Source organism: Cervus elaphus, chromosome 19 (genome assembly GCF_910594005.1).
Source record: "Cervus elaphus chromosome 19, mCerEla1.1, whole genome shotgun sequence".
In the NCBI taxonomy this organism is placed as follows: domain Eukaryota; kingdom Metazoa; phylum Chordata; class Mammalia; order Artiodactyla; family Cervidae; genus Cervus; species Cervus elaphus.
In genome coordinates, this window is record NC_057833.1 from 74,585,784 (window position 1) to 74,602,243 (window position 16,460).

At 48.7% G+C, this 16,460-nt stretch overlaps 1 protein-coding gene across 3 annotated transcripts in view; it reads right to left on the bottom strand.

Annotated features, from left to right (window-relative positions):
- Positions 1-251: 251 nt before the first annotated feature.
- PKNOX1 (PBX/knotted 1 homeobox 1) overlaps positions 252-16,460 on the bottom strand; it is a 44,667-nt gene continuing 28,458 nt past the window's right edge. For 2 of the 3 annotated variants that reach the window (XM_043874376.1, XM_043874377.1), the window contains exons 7-12: positions 14,784-14,883; positions 13,702-13,799; positions 10,026-10,154; positions 6,289-6,365; positions 4,033-4,205; positions 252-3,351 (exon numbers count right to left, since the gene is read on the bottom strand). In XM_043874376.1, the coding sequence (XP_043730311.1) occupies positions 3,140-3,351; positions 4,033-4,205; positions 6,289-6,365; positions 10,026-10,154; positions 13,702-13,799; positions 14,784-14,883 (789 nt within the window). In that variant the 3' untranslated portion in view covers positions 252-3,139. The remainder of the gene's footprint in view (positions 3,352-4,032; positions 4,206-6,288; positions 6,366-10,025; positions 10,155-13,701; positions 13,800-14,783; positions 14,884-16,460) is intronic. The other variant, XM_043874378.1, reaches the window with a different exon arrangement.

Sequence of the window (16,460 nt, forward strand, 5' to 3'; positions counted from 1 at the left end):
AAAAACAAACTGAAGCTTTCCATTTTTTTTTCCTGGAAGACCAGTGACTACCTCAAGAAACTCAGAAAACACTCGAAGATGCAAATGGGCCTGAGTGCTCCAGGGTGGTGCAATCCTAATTTATTAGAATCTCTGGGGGTCATGACAAACCCCAAGTGTCACCAGCAAACATGTCAACATCTGAATGTTGTCCTTAAAATGGAAAAGCATCTGTGGTGACATGAGTTTTAGAAAATAAAACGTCCATGAAGCATGTTTCTGTTTTTAATTTTTTTGCTTTGATAAATCAGTTGCTTCACAAAAATCCCTTTCAAAGACAACAATCCAAGAAAACATTGTTACAGCATTCACATTTAAAGATTGTCAGTTCACAGACCAGACAGAACTAAATTAGGGGAGGGTGGCAGGGGTTTTTTCCTGTCCCTAACTACCAGAGGCGGGCTGTTCTCACCTTCCCAGGATGTCTGAGCTTGTCTGAAAGAAAAGGTGCTCCCCCACTTTCTCACCCTGGTAAGAGTCAGGTCAGGTCGTGGGCAGGTTATGTGGAGAAGACCCTGGGACCCAGGCCACAGTGGCTCCAGCATCAGGGCCCTGTGGTCTTTGAGCGAGCTGGGGCCGTGGCCCACCTTAGGTTGCACGCTGGACTGCTTTATTTCTGGAATCAGAACATGAAAGCTGTGTTACTGCGGCAGCTGGAGTGTGGCTAGACATGGCCCAGCCATCTGCTACCCGCTCAAGAGCTGAGCAGCAGGTAACACGACACTCTCAACCTGGGTTGCAAGACACAGTCAAAACCATCCTTCAGGGAAAGGAATTTAACAAGAGCAAATTCCTTTAAGATGAGAGCTCAGCAGGGTTGTGCTCTCTCAAATGCTCTAAAAACCCCAGGGGCTGGGAAATGGGTCTTTATTAGGTGCCAGCTAACTACCAATGCCCCAGACAGTGGCTTATGAACCAAAATAGTCTGCCTGTTGGGTTAAGATCCCATTAGTTACTCATGAGAAGAGCAGCATGGAGCCCAGGTGCATGCATGGAGCCCATTCTCGAATGATCTTTATCCTAGTCCTCTGAATATAGGGACCAGGATGCAGACTTCAGCTGCAGGGAGCAGGGACTGCGACCCCAGGCACCGACTGCCGGACCCCAACACGGCCCTGATGTGGCCCCATGTCCCCGGCTCCAGGGAACAGGATTTCTGCTTGGGGAAACTGACCTGGAGTGACCACAGGTGGTGGTCACCAACCTGAACCTGAGGTCAGAGGGACGGAGGGAGGTGAGGGAGGGAGGAGGTGGCTGGCCAGCTTCCACAGCGTCTCGTCTTAAATCCTAACTTTGTTGGACTTAAAACAATCTTTCAAACTGGTATAGTTTAAAAGATGTGACTTAAAATATATAAAATTGTTTAAAAGGAACACAATAGCTGCTTTAAAATGTTATTTTCTCCCCCAAAAGAGAGTCAAGTTTTTCTTTTAAATCTCTTGAAATATTTTAAAAGAAATTCCTCTGTATTTCTTGCTTCCTTCTAAGTTATCCAGGAAGTACTCTCCTATGACTAACTTTAATTATTAATAATTTGGGAAGAAAAAGTCAGTTCCAGAAAAAAATTCTGCACTTGCTCAAAACACCCCTGGGTAGCCTTGGTCCACAACCAATCACTGTTGCTGCTTTTCAGGAACTGACGACCATTAGACTGTCCTTCAGGGCTTCAGGTGTCCCACTGATGGTGACGCAGAGACATCTTCTGTGAAACCAGGTCCTGTTTCCTCGCTGAGAAAAAGCCTCACTTGAAAGGAAACAGGCGGATGCAAATCCAAACCCAGGGAAACAAACCCAGTCTGCTCTGTGGTCCGTCTGGTCACCAGGAGCCAAAGTCCCACCGTTATCCAGACGTGATGTGATCAAGTCAGGGGAAGAACCACCGACCGAGTGATGACGAGCCGCCGCCCCACCTCCAGGCCCTGCTGGTTCCTGTCCGTCCTGCAGTGGACACGCACTAACCGTGTAACAAAGCCGAGGGTCTGCTCTTTGCCTGCCCTGAGCCAACAGGATGGACGCTTGGTAGTAGTATATAACACACGTTCTATGCATAACATACGCTGACCAAAAGCTCCTAAGACAACGCCCAGCTAACATGGCACATCACCACTTAACCGTGGTCAAACTTAAATTAGACGGAAATAGTCAGCAAAAGCTTTAAACTGACCACTGGCTACCACTTCTTAACTTACCTAAGCCCTACTGAGTAAATACCTTGAGATGAACATTTAGATCAAGTGTAAATTGCAATCTAAGCAATATATTGACTAAAATTTGAAGATATCAAAATTTCATTAAATAGATGTTTCTTTTATAGTAGAAAATGTGAATTACTACCCTGGGAGAGCAGAGAACCAGACTGCTAGCTAACTGGGGGCAGGTTCATCAAATTTGGCCAATTCAGAACATTCCAAATTGAGCTAGTCAATAAGCGTGTACTGTTTCTCCTCTAGAATTTACCCTTGACATAGTCATAATCCAATTCATAAGGAATTTATAAAAATAGCTTTTTATCCAATAATTCCAGCAAGGTAAAAATAGGAGTTTCTTTTCATATATAGCAAAGGACACAGGCTCACGGAACATGAGAACGGAACCACATTTGAGTCGCCAAACATTCACCACAGGTCACACGCGGTTTATTGTGCTGTCGTCCGCCTCGCACGGGCGGTCTCCAGGTGCAGAGGCTTCTTCCTAATCCCGGGGCTGACAAGTAAACCAGCCCCCTGAGACCTGCCTTAACCACAGAACGAAATTAAAACTGCATAATTGTTCAGAAAATGGCAGCACTAGTCCTTAATCTAATTAGGGGCTCATGGGGCAGAGGGGAGGTGTTTGTCATTCATCACATTTTTAGCGTTAAACCTTTAAAGAATCTCCTTAAAAACACACACACACACGCACACACACACACACGCACACACACGCACACGCACACACACACCTTGAAAGAAGAAGTCGCTGCACCGGCAAAGACGCCCTGGAAGCTTACTATGAAATACAAAAGTGCACTCTTCTATGCCTACATATAAAACATATTAGAAATAAAACTGTGTAAAATGTTTGCTGTGCAAACTATAAAAAGTGGGGCCGGGCGGCGGGCCTACTGCAGGGAGTCGCTGTTCTCCAGGACCAGCCCGCCCAGGTGGCCGGGCGCCAGCGCCGCCCCGCCATCCCCCGTGCTGTCCACTGAGTCGTCCTCGCTCTGCTCGGCCATCATCACCTGCTGCACCGCCAGCGTGGCCCCGTCCGACGACAGGGACTGCAGGCTGTCCACGTTCATGCTCACGGGCGCGGTGATGGTCACGACGGCTCCTGCGGCACAAGGCGGCGTCACCAGGCCATCGGGGTTCAGAGACCCCCGACTGTGTTTCTGGGACCATCCACAGGGATTTAAGGACTGTCTCTAAGATCGTCCCAGACCCTGCAAAGCTCAGCTCTCTGTCTAGAGAGGGTCTGAGGGTCAGGATGGTAAAGGGGACAGACGCCTGGGGTGGAACGCAAGTGTCACACCGAGGACAAGGGACCCAGGACACAGGGGAGAGGCCACAGAGGACAGGCAAGCGTGGGGAGACGGAGGCCAGAGGACGGCAGGCCCGTCTGCAAGGGAAAGTGAATGCCTGGGACACACGCTCCTTGTGCTCCAGCCCAACAGCGGGGGAGTGGGGACTGCCAGGTACCCGCGAGCGGGACATGGACGAGAGGCGCTGGGCCGTGAAGGCTCTGCGCCAGGAAACCGCACAGCAGGATGAAGCCTGAGGGGACACAGAGGGTGAAATACCAGGCGGTGGGCACATGACACACACACCCCCTGCACTGACGCAGGAGGGGCAGAAAGAGGCGGGGGTGACCTTGGGGGTCTGGCCGCGCACCCCGCTCTCCCAGGCACCTGGACCAGCACTGTCCTCACGGTCAGATGCAGCAAGACTGTTGTGTGCCCTCGGCTTACCGCCTCACCCGCACCCGCAAGACGGGGTCGCCCAGCCCGGTGCCCACCTTCAGACACAGTCAGCTCACTGGCAGCTGGCTGTGCTGCTCCCGAGGCGATGGAGTCGGGCCAAAACCTCTGGACGGGTCTGTTCTGAGCAGTTTTTTTCTTTGTTTTTGGAGTTTCTGAGCAACTAGAATCCAACATTGGCTGTAGGATTCGTCTTCTCGCGTTGATGAACCTGCGTGAAGGAAATACTCATGTCAAAATGGCCTTTCCAAGGGCCCCGTGGCCTCAACGACAGGCCAGGTTTGCTTCACAAACCACATGAATGTGACCACGTATTCCCTGCTGTAAGAAGGGCTTAAGAATAACACCAAGCAGCTCATCTAAACTTCCAGAGAACAGGGCTGTTTTTTAAAGTAATTCACTTGCATAAAGACAGACTGTCCCACAATGTCTTTTCTCCACTCTGATTTATCCACGTCTGTGAATTGGGTATTCATGACACAGATGACGCTGTTCAAACTGGGGATGTGACATGCCCTTCTCTAAGGAAGCGGCAGGTTAGAGCAGCAGAACCAGGCACCCTGCAGCCTCCGATGTCCGCGGCCCGCAGGCGGTGCGTCTCGGAGAGCCCGGCCGGTCAGGCCCTGAGTGTGGACAGATGTCCAGCTCTGAGGCTGCCTAACTGTGAAATACTAACATTCAAAAACATCTCCAATTGCCCGAGGACATATTCTAATGATAGACATGAACAGGCTGACACCACAGAGCTTCATTCAGAGACCATCTCTGGTCCCTGCGGCTGAGTGTGAGCGGACTGAAGGGTCACAACAGCCCCTTGGTGCACCACAGACCCCAGCATGACCTGGGAGGGAAGCCCGCTGCCATCTCTGTCTGTCCTTCTCTGTCAAAGCTGCTACGAGGTACAGGCATGAGCTAATGATGGGTGTGCCCAAATTCACTCCAAAATACAATTTTTGCAAATGTAAAAAGAAAGAAAGTCACAAAAGGTTAAAAATAGCCACAAGAAGACTTCAGAAATTTTAGAATTTATAAAAGACACGTATTAAATTGTTACTAATTTTAAAATGAAAAGCTGAGGTCAAACCTTCTAGAAAAGACAATTCTGTTAATAGCACAGAGGAGCAAGTTAGGAATGGCAGGGGCCCACAGGTGAAGGGGCTGACAAGCCACCATCAGCACATCCAGAGACATCGCTCTGTCCTCCGTCCCTCACCCATCCGTCAGTCACTGAACCAAAACACAGCTTCTAAACGGGACGCCGTGAAGACAATGGAGACTATGACAGAAAAAGATGCGACAAAACTCACAGCAACAAAACATTCAAAACCTTTCAACTCTTGTTAACACTCTGTTTAAAAGATCCAACAGGAAATAATCCAAACACCATGGCTTATAATTGCCACTTAAGTCAAAAACAATAGCTCAAAGGCAAGATAGTAGAAATACTTAATGCAGTGCCAAAGCATACCTCCGGCATGTATAACTGCACAAAATGGAAAATTTTTATTGTTTATATTGGAATCAACCTGACCTTCAAATTTAAACAGTTAAAATGAAAATATAACAATGCTTACAAGTGGTAGACACTGTGTCTCCTTTTATGCATGCCAATGTTATTAAGCTGAAATCATTTCCTACGTCTGAATGATACGTAAAATAATAAGTAAAAAATGAGGCCAACAACAGAAAGCACGATGCAAGTGCACATTTAGACCCCAGTGCCACTTGGTGACATCACTGCCTCTAATTTAAGGGAAACACACGGTCAGGGTCCAAGTGTCCACAGTGGCACGTGACACCAGAGCCACAACAGGCTGCTTCCTCTCTAAAGTACACGTTTCCTTCTCAGGGCCCCTTGGGCCTGCTGTGGGGCAGGACCACTGTGGCCGGCCAGCTGGGGGGCTGCCTCCCCACATCACTGTTGAAAGGATACAGGGTCTCAAAAGGAGGGAGCGGGGTGGGGGCCACCAGTGATCAGGTGAACTCACCTCAGCTGTCCACGGCCCAGGGAAACTCGTCCACAAAACATCATGGTTTAAGGGGGGTTCGGGGGGAGGCCCTGGAGAAACGCATTTTTGATTGAGCGAGTAGATCACAGGGAAAAGTCCCTGGGCATCGGTCACAAAACTTAGGTGAAAGTGTGTGAGATTTATGCTTAAGTGTCCTGCCGCCAATTCCAGGCTCTGGTAACAGAGGAATGCTCGTGTAATTCACCCAAACTGTAATATTCACTGGTGTCAGGATTTGCAGGTGTGCTGTTGACAGCACAGTTTCAGAAAGTGGGTGCATCTTACCAGTTGTTAACTTGGAGTAGTGTCAAGTTTGTCTGAGCAGCAATCTGTTTTTTCTCATCTTCCGTCGGGTACGGATGCTGAAAATAAAAAGGAGTGTCACTGTGAACTTTAGTTTTTAAAACGGAACTCAAGACCATCCTGGTAAAACAGAAGCACACAAATAATTGTTAGTAAAAACTGGTGTGAACAGTGCTTTTAGCTAAAACTTAACTTTAGTCTTATATTTTTTCCCAGAAATGCCTGAAACAGAATGAAGCCTTTCTCCCAGCTGCCCAAGAACACAGGTGTTGCAGCAGCTGGTGGAAGCCCAGGCAGAGGTGTCGTCCAGACGGGAGTCTGGCTCAAAGGCCACGGGGAAGGGAAGAGATGAAGGTAAGAGCATTGGAAGTGGAGGGACTCTGGGGGCTCTGCCCAGAGGTGCTCTCTAAACACCCGATACAACTTATGGTTTTTCTATCAGCTTCACAGGTGTCATTTCAGAACCATAAACTGTATCCATTTAAAGCAGATAAATGGCTGTGTTTTGACGCACAGCACGACAGATAATGTGATCACCCGTGCACATCCTACACAGGAATCCACTGCTTCTGCACACTCACAGACGAGGAGCCCGAGCAGGGCAGGGCACACCCTCCCCATCCTGGGCTGGTGGGACAGGAGGCAGCAGGAAGCGGCCTGGACAGGCTGCCCCAGGCCATCACGTCCAGGTGACACGTTCTGTCATGGGAACTATGAGCATGAACTGGACGGGGATGCACTGTGGTCACCTTACAGCATCTGCTAGGCTAATGAGTGCTGTCGGCAGAGAACTCAGCTGGGGGCTGGGGAAGGTGTGTCTGCTATTTCTTCTTTCTTTCATGGATGACTGAGATATGTCACTTAGAAAAAACAGAATTAAACCAGACGTAAATGCAGACACATCTGGGAAATACTGCAGGTTCAGTCCCACACTACCTCATTAAACTGAATATTGCAACAAAGTGCGTCACAAATTGTTCTGCTTCCAAAAAGGTATATAAGTTGTGTTTACACTATACTGTAGTCCAATAAGTGTGTAATAAGCATTTTTGTCCAAAAAAAGTACACACCTTAATTAAAAGAAACTTTATTGCTAAAAATAATTATCATCTGAGTCGTCAGCAAGTCATGATCTTTTCACAATAGTCACATCAAAAATGACTGAGCACAGATCATCGTAACAAATACAGTAATGACGAAAGAGTTTGAAATAAATATTGCGAGAATGACCGAAACATGACCCAGAGACACAGAGTGAGCACATGCCGCAGGAACAGTGCCGGCAGATCTGATGCACGCTGAGCTGCCACAAACCTTCAACTCGCAGAAATCGCAACATCTGACAAGTGTGATGTGCTTCTGTCAAAATTCACAGAAGCACCAAAGGAAGGTAGTTTCTATCTACAGGAATAACGTGTCCAGAGGTGACTATCCTCCGCATGGGGGACCAAAGAGACATCTCCTCTGAAACCTACATGCACTCAAGTCCCTCATTTTGCACCGACCAGGACCCCAGAGAGTGGGCAGCACCAATAAAGGAGGAGGTGGGAGTGTGTTTCAGTTCTTAAGTGAGCATCCTGTGCTGGGAAAGTCACCGTGTGTCTTGGGGACAACGGAACAGCAGCAGATTCATCTCAGCTGTGCTCCAATGCCTCACACTGACAGTAACTCACTTTCATTCCACAGAGGCGCACACACAGAGCCAAATGAGAGCTTCTGGGATGGGAACAGAAATATTGTTCTTGTCGTCTAAAAAGCTCATAAAATAAAAAGGTGACAGGAAGCAAGTACACAAACCAGGAAAAAAACAAAAGTAACAACTTCTGCCTAGAGTGTGAGGAAAACCACAAAGGGAGGATAATATTTACAGGAAACAGGGCAAGAAGACATAGAAAATGTTTACACGGGAAAAAAATTGGCATTTTAAAATGAGCCTATGAGCAAGGTCTATTTTAGAAATGATTAATACATTAAAGGAAACAATAGGAAAAAACTTAATTCCATTACGTGTGTAATAGTCCAATCACTATATCATAGACATATTCACTAGCTGTAATAATCACAGTACATTTAGAAACACGTACGATCTGCTTTCTCACCAGGTACCTAAGCTTCCTAGTGCTTTGGGCCCTCGTTCATTGTGTTAACTAGTTGCACGACCTTCCATCAAATCCATGGGTCCTGATTCACACACCACCTCATTCCCCATTATTATAATGAACATCACTGTGACATTCTAGCCATGAAATCTCCATTTCCTTCTGACTCTCTCTAGGACCAACCTCCAGATGAGGCTGTACTGCGGCAGACAACAGTGTTCTCCTTCCACATGTGTGCGTGAGCTGCCACCTCCCGCCGGGGCCCAGCGTGCAGAGCCTGACTCCAGGCAGAGGTAAGAGGCTTAGCAGTGACCAGGGCCAAGCCCCAGGGGGACACGAGGCGACAATCGGGCGCTGGCCTTGGGGCTCCCAGTCGAGGGAGGACAAAGAAGATGCCAAGGAACAACCTTGGCCTTAGCCCAGGCGGCGGGCACCTCTGGGGGGAAAGGACTGTGGAGACCTGAGGGCACCACGGTGCACCGGGCAGAGGCAAGGAGGCGGGCACAGAGGATGCGGCTGCAGGGGGTGATGATGGTCGTGATGCCAAGGGGCAGGTCTGGGCCCACCGGCTCAGCTCAGGAGCAGCCCCGGGCAGGACTGTGGAAGGAAAACCTCGTGGATGGACATGCCTGATGGAGAGGGGCTTCCTGCCGGACTTCCTGGCCTCCCGCCCCTCTGGATGCCAGAGGCAGCCTCTGAATCTGCCAACAAGCCCCCGCCCCCCTCCTCCACCTGGACAGGCTGTAACTCAATGGGTGAGCACTTTCCTACCTCTACCCCCTTCCACCGCCCCCTCCCCCTGAAGGTCAGCCTGTCCTTCCCAACCCAGCAGCTATACCACTGTCACCCCTGAAAACTACTCGGGGTCACCCCCTCTCCTGAGTCAGGGGCGTGAGGACTGGAGCTTGGGTGGGTCATGAACAAGTCTTCCCATGAAATCAACAGACCTAGCTCCACTTCACAGTCAATAGCCCATCTGCCGACCACTCTGCCCACAAGCTCAACTCCTCACCTCCCTTTCAAATCCAACATACATAAAGTGTTGAAAGTGTTAGTTGCTCAGTCATGTCTGACTCTTTGTGACCCCATGGACTGTAACTCTGCCCATGGAATTCTCCAAGCAAGAATACTGGAATAGGTTGCCATTCTCTTCTCCAGGGGATCTTCCCAACCCAGCGATCGAACCTGGGTCTCCCACATTGCAGGCAGATTCTTTACAGTCTGAGCCACCAGGGAAGCCCATAACATATATAAAACATAACCATTTTGCAAGGTTTTGCCTGAAAGCACCATTTCTCTGCCCGCTTCTCTAATCAGCCTCACCTCCCCCCTGGTATGTTCCACAGGCAATTTCTCTGAAGCCCAGGCACTGTTAGTATCAGCTGAACTCATTCCCTCTCACTAGTGGTATCCCTGGTTGATTTCAGTTTCCTGAAGCCTTTCCTCCAATTCTGGGTAGCCCGCCCTCCTGTCTCACGGTCTATGCACTACGGACAGTTAACAAAACACCGATTCTTAAAAACTGGCCTACCAGCCCATGTAAGTCAATGCTTCCTAGACAATAAGCAGAAAGAAAGCATCTCGAAGTCGTGCTAACGGGGCAGTCACGTCTGTTCTCACCCCGATGTGCTGAAAGAGCCAGGACCGCATCACGTTGGTGGCGTGCTTCGGCAGGACCCCTCTCTTGTTCTTAGATGAGCCGTCATCTTGATGCAAGATGCTGAGATCTTGGTTTAACTGTAACTGAAGCTTTTAAACAATTGAAAATGACGTTAGACAGCACAGAACGTGATGGCATATCCAACTGGCTTATGACTGCAGGTGGTGAGAACAGCCAAGGCTCTTCTGGGTAAACAACTTATTTATAGTACAGGCACAAACAGTTGGATTCTGTATGGGTTAACTTTCTGAGGATTTGGTCCCTGCATTGTAACCATTTACACTCGTGTCTCAGCTATAGCGAGTGAGGCAGGTGGGACGGGCACTGAGAAGTCAGCCGAGTCACCCGCTCTGCAGACAGGTGAGCCCCTTCTTGTGCACACCTGTCCTCATCTCGCTGCCCCTAGCAACAGACGTGACAACAGCTCATTTCCTAGCCTAAAAGCAGCCAATGAGAAAGGACAGGGAAGCCAGAAGTGCCACTAACTAGAGGAGCCAGGCCAGGAGAACAGGAAGTGTGGGCAGAGGGGCTGGAGGGCCCGGCGACCTCAGCCCAGACGGCCCCACAGCCACTTGAGACACGGCCTCCCTTACCTTACAGGCAGAGTACAAGATGCCTGTTCACTCCATCTTGGAAGGAAAAGGATGCATGTCTAACACCCCTCAGACAGGGGTCCTGCCACATAAACACGGGGAGAGAGCCTGGGGCCCTGTGCCCGCCCTGGGCGGCACCTCACTCCCAGCTGCTGCAGAGACACGGGGCCATGGTGTTCACCACCCCGACCAGGGACAAAACCACGGCCCACGTGGCATCCTCCACACTTGCACAGCAGGGCCGTGCCACTGGGATCTGTGCTTTAACTTAGAACTTATGGATGAGGCAAACCTTATACATAAATGTGCAGTAGCTTCTGCAGGTCAGTTTCAGTATCACATAGTCACTAACATAGTTTATAGGATTTGGAGGTTCATTTTGGAGAGTAAAATATATTTTCACTATATTACCTGTACTTCCTCCGGATTTATATCATTTTGGATAAATGAACGTCAACATTTAAACAGAATTTATGACTTAAAGGAGACATTACAACCATTAACTGTATCTAAAATTTCTGAAAACTCAAGATTACTACCATGAGCATGACTACTTTCTGGGATGCATGTGTGTTTTTACTGAAGGACTGGGTAGTATGAAGCATTGCCTGTACACTCATGTGTGTGTGCACATGGAAAACAAACTCTTAAAACTAGTTCCACTGGGGCTGGAATGGAGCCTGAGGTGTGCCTGCCTCATTTACGGCCTTCTTCATGACATCTGACGTGGGGCTCCATTTTGGTGTTGCTTTTCTTGTTCAGGGTGAAAGCACGTGTGGCTTCATGAACAGGGCAAGAGACAGCTGGCTGTGTCTCGACTTCACGGACACCACCAAGAGGGTCTGGGGAGGCAACTAGGCTGAGGGCCTGCGAGGGGGCCAGCACGCCCAGCCCGCTGCCCTCCAGCACTGCCTGGGCCTGCACGTGGCACGGGGATTTAGAAGCCTAGGAACCTGGGTGAAAACTTAAGGAGTGAGGCCCCCACCACCCCCATCATTCTCAGCACATGTCCAATTGGCCCCAGCCCTGCAGGGACTTGGGGCATCTTCCCAGAGAAACAAAACAGAGGCTGCAGCCTGAGCACAGCTGGAGAGCAGGAGGAGGGGGGCCAAGGCTAGAAAGAGGCTGAGGAAGCTTTGCACAGAAGTGCGAGACCCCCACCCACTCCTGCCCCTTCCCCAAGCAAGAAATCTAAGTCTGCTCTAGCAAAACTACACAAGGAGGAGGGCAGAATTTGGAGGTCAGGCCACAGAAGAGCCAGCTGCCACGGCCCACAGCCTGACAAGCAGCAGATAGCATTCACATTTATACTGTGAAGAAGTCAACTCTCCCCAGACACCTGAAAGCCTCTATCACAAACCACAAATACCAAAGCAATGAACAAGGTTTGATGCAGAGGAAATGGACAGGGGACCTTCACGGATGTGATTTAAAAAAAAAAAAAAAATCACAGAGGGCTAAGAAGAGTCTTAGAAACTAAAACTACACTTAGTATTTTAAACTTAATAGATGGGTCGGAAGATAAAAGGAAACTTCTCAGAATGTAGATAAAAAGTGGACAGTGGGAACACAAAGACAACAAAACAGAAAAATCAGTAGACTCCGCTTAGCAGGTCGCGTGTCCAGTTAGTAAGGGCTCCGGGAGGACAGGATGTGCATGGGGGTGGAGGTGTCACAGAGAGTTCAGGGAAATGTCCCAGACTCAAGGATGCAAGGTCCTTGGCAGTGCCCGGCACAGAGCAGCCCAAATAGTTCTGGTAGGACCATATACACAAATTTACAGGTTTTATTACTCCCAGAACACCCCACCAGGGCCCCCATCAAATCTATTTACTCTTCTGTGAAAAATCCCACGGGGCTTGTTTCTCTGCTCCCAGCCCTGCTGCCCTGGAAGTGACAGACAGCTGGGACTTGGCGGGGGTTGGGGCTGGCCAGGACCAGGGCAGAGGGGGCTCGCTCGTCAGCCATGCTGCATGTTAAGAAGGGGCTCCACTGACCTAACCCACGCTCTGCACGTCTGCTCTGTAAACTAGAGGAAAATTGAGTCATATTCTCCCTCAAATGACAGCAAGAATGAACCTCTACAAAACAAATAAGCATGTGATTTACGAGTGCTCTTCCTCTAATTCTTCACTATTATGCTAGGAAATGCTCTGCAAGCCAGCTCTATGTTCAGAGCTGTTGTAAACGGAAAACTTCAGGGAAAGCAGGCTCGGGGCGGGGCGGTGGAGGAAGGGTGCTAGGGGGCCTAGCCCCACCCTCCCCGCTGCTGGGCCTGGGAAGCCACCTCGTGTTGCGGGCCTGTGGGCCCAGCAGGCCCCTTGCCCAGGCCGTCTCATACCTGCTTCTGAGTTAGGAAAATGTTGACATGCCTAGGGCTGGGCCTCAAAGTGGCCAACAAGGATGTAGAAGACATCCATGCAGGCCAAAGAGAACTAATGTAAACAACGGTCTGAAATAAGTACTGATAACAGAAACACTGCTTCTGATGCAAACCCAGCGAAGTGGGAAAAAAAAAAAAAAAAAACAACTGCATGTGTGTCTAGAATAGAAAGGAGACTGGCCTCATTTCATCACAAAGGCAGAGAGGGCAGGAGGACTTCAAGGAGGGGCACACCACAGCATTTATAGCCCTGTCTCTACTGCAAGCACAACCCCACACCCTTAGCTAGAGGCCTGCCGTCTGCCGTGAACCTCCAGGGGTCTGGGAAGGATGCGTCTACGCAGCCTCCAATCTCCAGCAGTGGAGACAGCTGCACAGCCCCACGTGGTGGGGAGGGGTCCTGAGTGACCTTTTCCTCCTTCCTTAGGCTTCTCTGAACTTTGCAACAATAAGGCAGACAAAAGTGAAAGACAGGCAACACGGACATTCAGACTAACTGGGGAGTACCTGAGGAAGCAGGTCTGGGACAATGACCTTCACGCAGAGGGGAGAGCTTGAGCCCAGCTCCACCTGTACCCCACACTGTGAACACACGCCCCATGCTCCCCCTGCGCTGTGAACACACGCCCACCCCGCCCCGCCCCGCCCACTTGCACGCACCTGGGAGTTCTGGATCCGAATGGTGCCAGGCGACAACGCCTGTGTCACCACTTGGCCTTGGGGAGTGACAACTGTGACAGGCTGATAGACTGTACCCCCTGGAAAGGATAAGAAAAGTTAAATCACCCCAAGCCTCAGCAGTGAACACCATGCCTCAGCGTACTTATGGAAGAATAAAGTCGTGGCTTATGGGCTTTGAAAATCATTTCAGATGGTCACCAGCACCTTGCTAGTTGACCTATCACTTCCAGGGTGGGCGGAAGGCAGCCAGGGCTCCTCATGAGACAGTGCTGGGGGGTGGCTGGGGTAGGTGGGGAGTCCGTGAGCCCCTTCCTTGGCTCGCCTCTATTTCCTGGCACATCTTAAAGGACTCAGGCAAAGGTATGAGATAACAGTTCTTTTTACTCTAGTTATTTCTTTCATCCAATGTGCTTTCACCTTCCTGGGGAGGTTTCCTTTTGTGCGATCATGTGGGGGTTTCAGCATCAATTTCACCCCCTCCTTCAGTGCCCTTGCCCTTTTCATGATGGTTCTGATGTGCAACATCTACTAAAAACCATCACAGGAAGGAGGACAGAGTCTACAGTTCCTTGGTGCATCAAGAACAGGTAACCCCAACATTAAGACTGCATTTTCATCCCTGGTCATCAATTAATAATAAGACTTAGGAATTCCAGCTGAGATATTTCAAATCCTAAAAGATGATGCCGTGAAAGTGTTGCACTCAATATGCCAGCAAATTTGGAAAAACTCAACAACAACTTAAGATTTTACAGGTGCTGCTAGGAGGACAATTAAAAATTGTGCTATTTAAAAATTTCAGGTGGTTTTTGCTATGTATTTTCAACTTCGATATAAAATCATTCCTTCCCATATTCTTTGACAGGGAAACACAATTTGCATAATATATTTGTTACTGAGAATTAACAAGAACCAGACATTCAAAGAGATCTAGAGGCTGGTGGTCCTGTATTGGGAACTGGCATTAATTAGAAACGTTGGTTATGAGCTGCTTCATTCTAACATGAAGGACTTTTTTCTGCAAAAGCTCAAGGAAAGTGTCTCTCTGTCTATCGTCATACCTGCCACTGTTGCCATGGTGACATTCCCCTGCTGCAAAGCGGATGCTGGCACCACGATGCCTTGGGGGCTGAGAGTGCCTGTGATGGCACTCTGAATCTGCTGCAAGTCAGAAACACACAGCGGAGAGGTTATCAGAAAACAGAAAACCCATGGTTAACACTTCACAGCAAGTGGCATACAGGCATCATTAATAAAGGAAAGACACTCGAGCAAAGAGCATCATCAGATGACAAGTCTTCACAAGGCATGTGCTACATCCGCGTCTGGAAGCCAAGAGATGCAAAACTGACTGTTAAATATGATGATCAATACTGAGATAGGACTTTCAATTTAGCTTCCAAAGATTATCTTTCACCTCATCAGCATACTAAACACACCCTACAGCCCTGGAGATATAATTAGGAAGACAAAAATTACCTGATCTCATGACACACCTTTTCCATTCAACTCAGCTCAGAGTTTTCCAAGAGCCAAAGCCTCCTGGACAAGATCAACTATTCAGAAGATGATGCCACAGGCTGGGGCTGTGGCAGGGCGGGGGCGCACCCTGGGCAGCAGAGTCTGTACCTGCCCTTCCCACTGCGCAGAGCACACCAGAGCCCCCAGGGTTCAGGTGTGTGGGGTGCCGGGTCTGCGCCTGGCTGACTGCGAGAGCCATGCAAATGTCTGTAACACCACACTGGAGGATCTACTCATCTGAAGCCAGATCCAAATGGGCTAATTTATCCATTTTCTGTGACGGCTGCCCTGGGAGTTGACAAAGGACAGGCTCTCTGCACCTGGCTTCCAGCACTGGATTGCACAGGGCAGGCACCCAGACATTTGAGGGGTTAAACAGCCTATGTGGATATCCTTCAGAGATAATTCCTCTGTGTGCCATCACGTCTATTTGAACATAAAAGCTCCGGTCAGTCTACATCAGGTTTGCTGCATAAATATAAAACCACCTAAATCAGTCATCTGAGCTCCCACATCAGGACCACAGAAAAAGAGGAGCAAAGTTAGACCAAAGCAAGCAGAAGGAAGGAAAAAATAAAGATGAAAACAGGAATAATGAAATTGAAAATAGAAAAAGAGACAAAGCAGAGATAAGAGCTGGTTCTTTGCAAAGATCAATACACTGACAACTCCCTAGTAAGACTGACAGAAAAAAAGAGAGAGAAAAACAAATTACCAATAATGGGAATGAAACAGGGGAGATCATTACAGACCCTAAAGACATCAAAAGATGAAAAAAGAATACTACTGTAAACACTCACACACATAAATTTGACATCTGCAAAGTGCAAAATGCAGCATGAAACAGCTAATCTGAATAGCCTTATAACTAATAAGGAAACTGAATTAGTAATTTTAAAACTTCCAAAAAAGAAATCTCCAGGCCTAGGTAGTATCACTGGAGAATTCTGTCAAGCATTTAAAGAAGAATTAACACCAGTTCTACATATCTCTTCCAGAAAACAGAAGAGGAGGGAATACTCTCCAATTCATTTCATGAAACTTATATTATCCTAATACCAAAGTTAGCCAAAGACTGTACCAAAGAAAAGATAACTAAAATTAAGATCATGGCTTCCTGTCCCATCGCTTAATGGCAAATAGAAGGGGGAAAAATAGAAGCAGTGACATACTTTTCCTGGGCTCCAAAATCACTGCAGATGGTGACTGCAGTCACA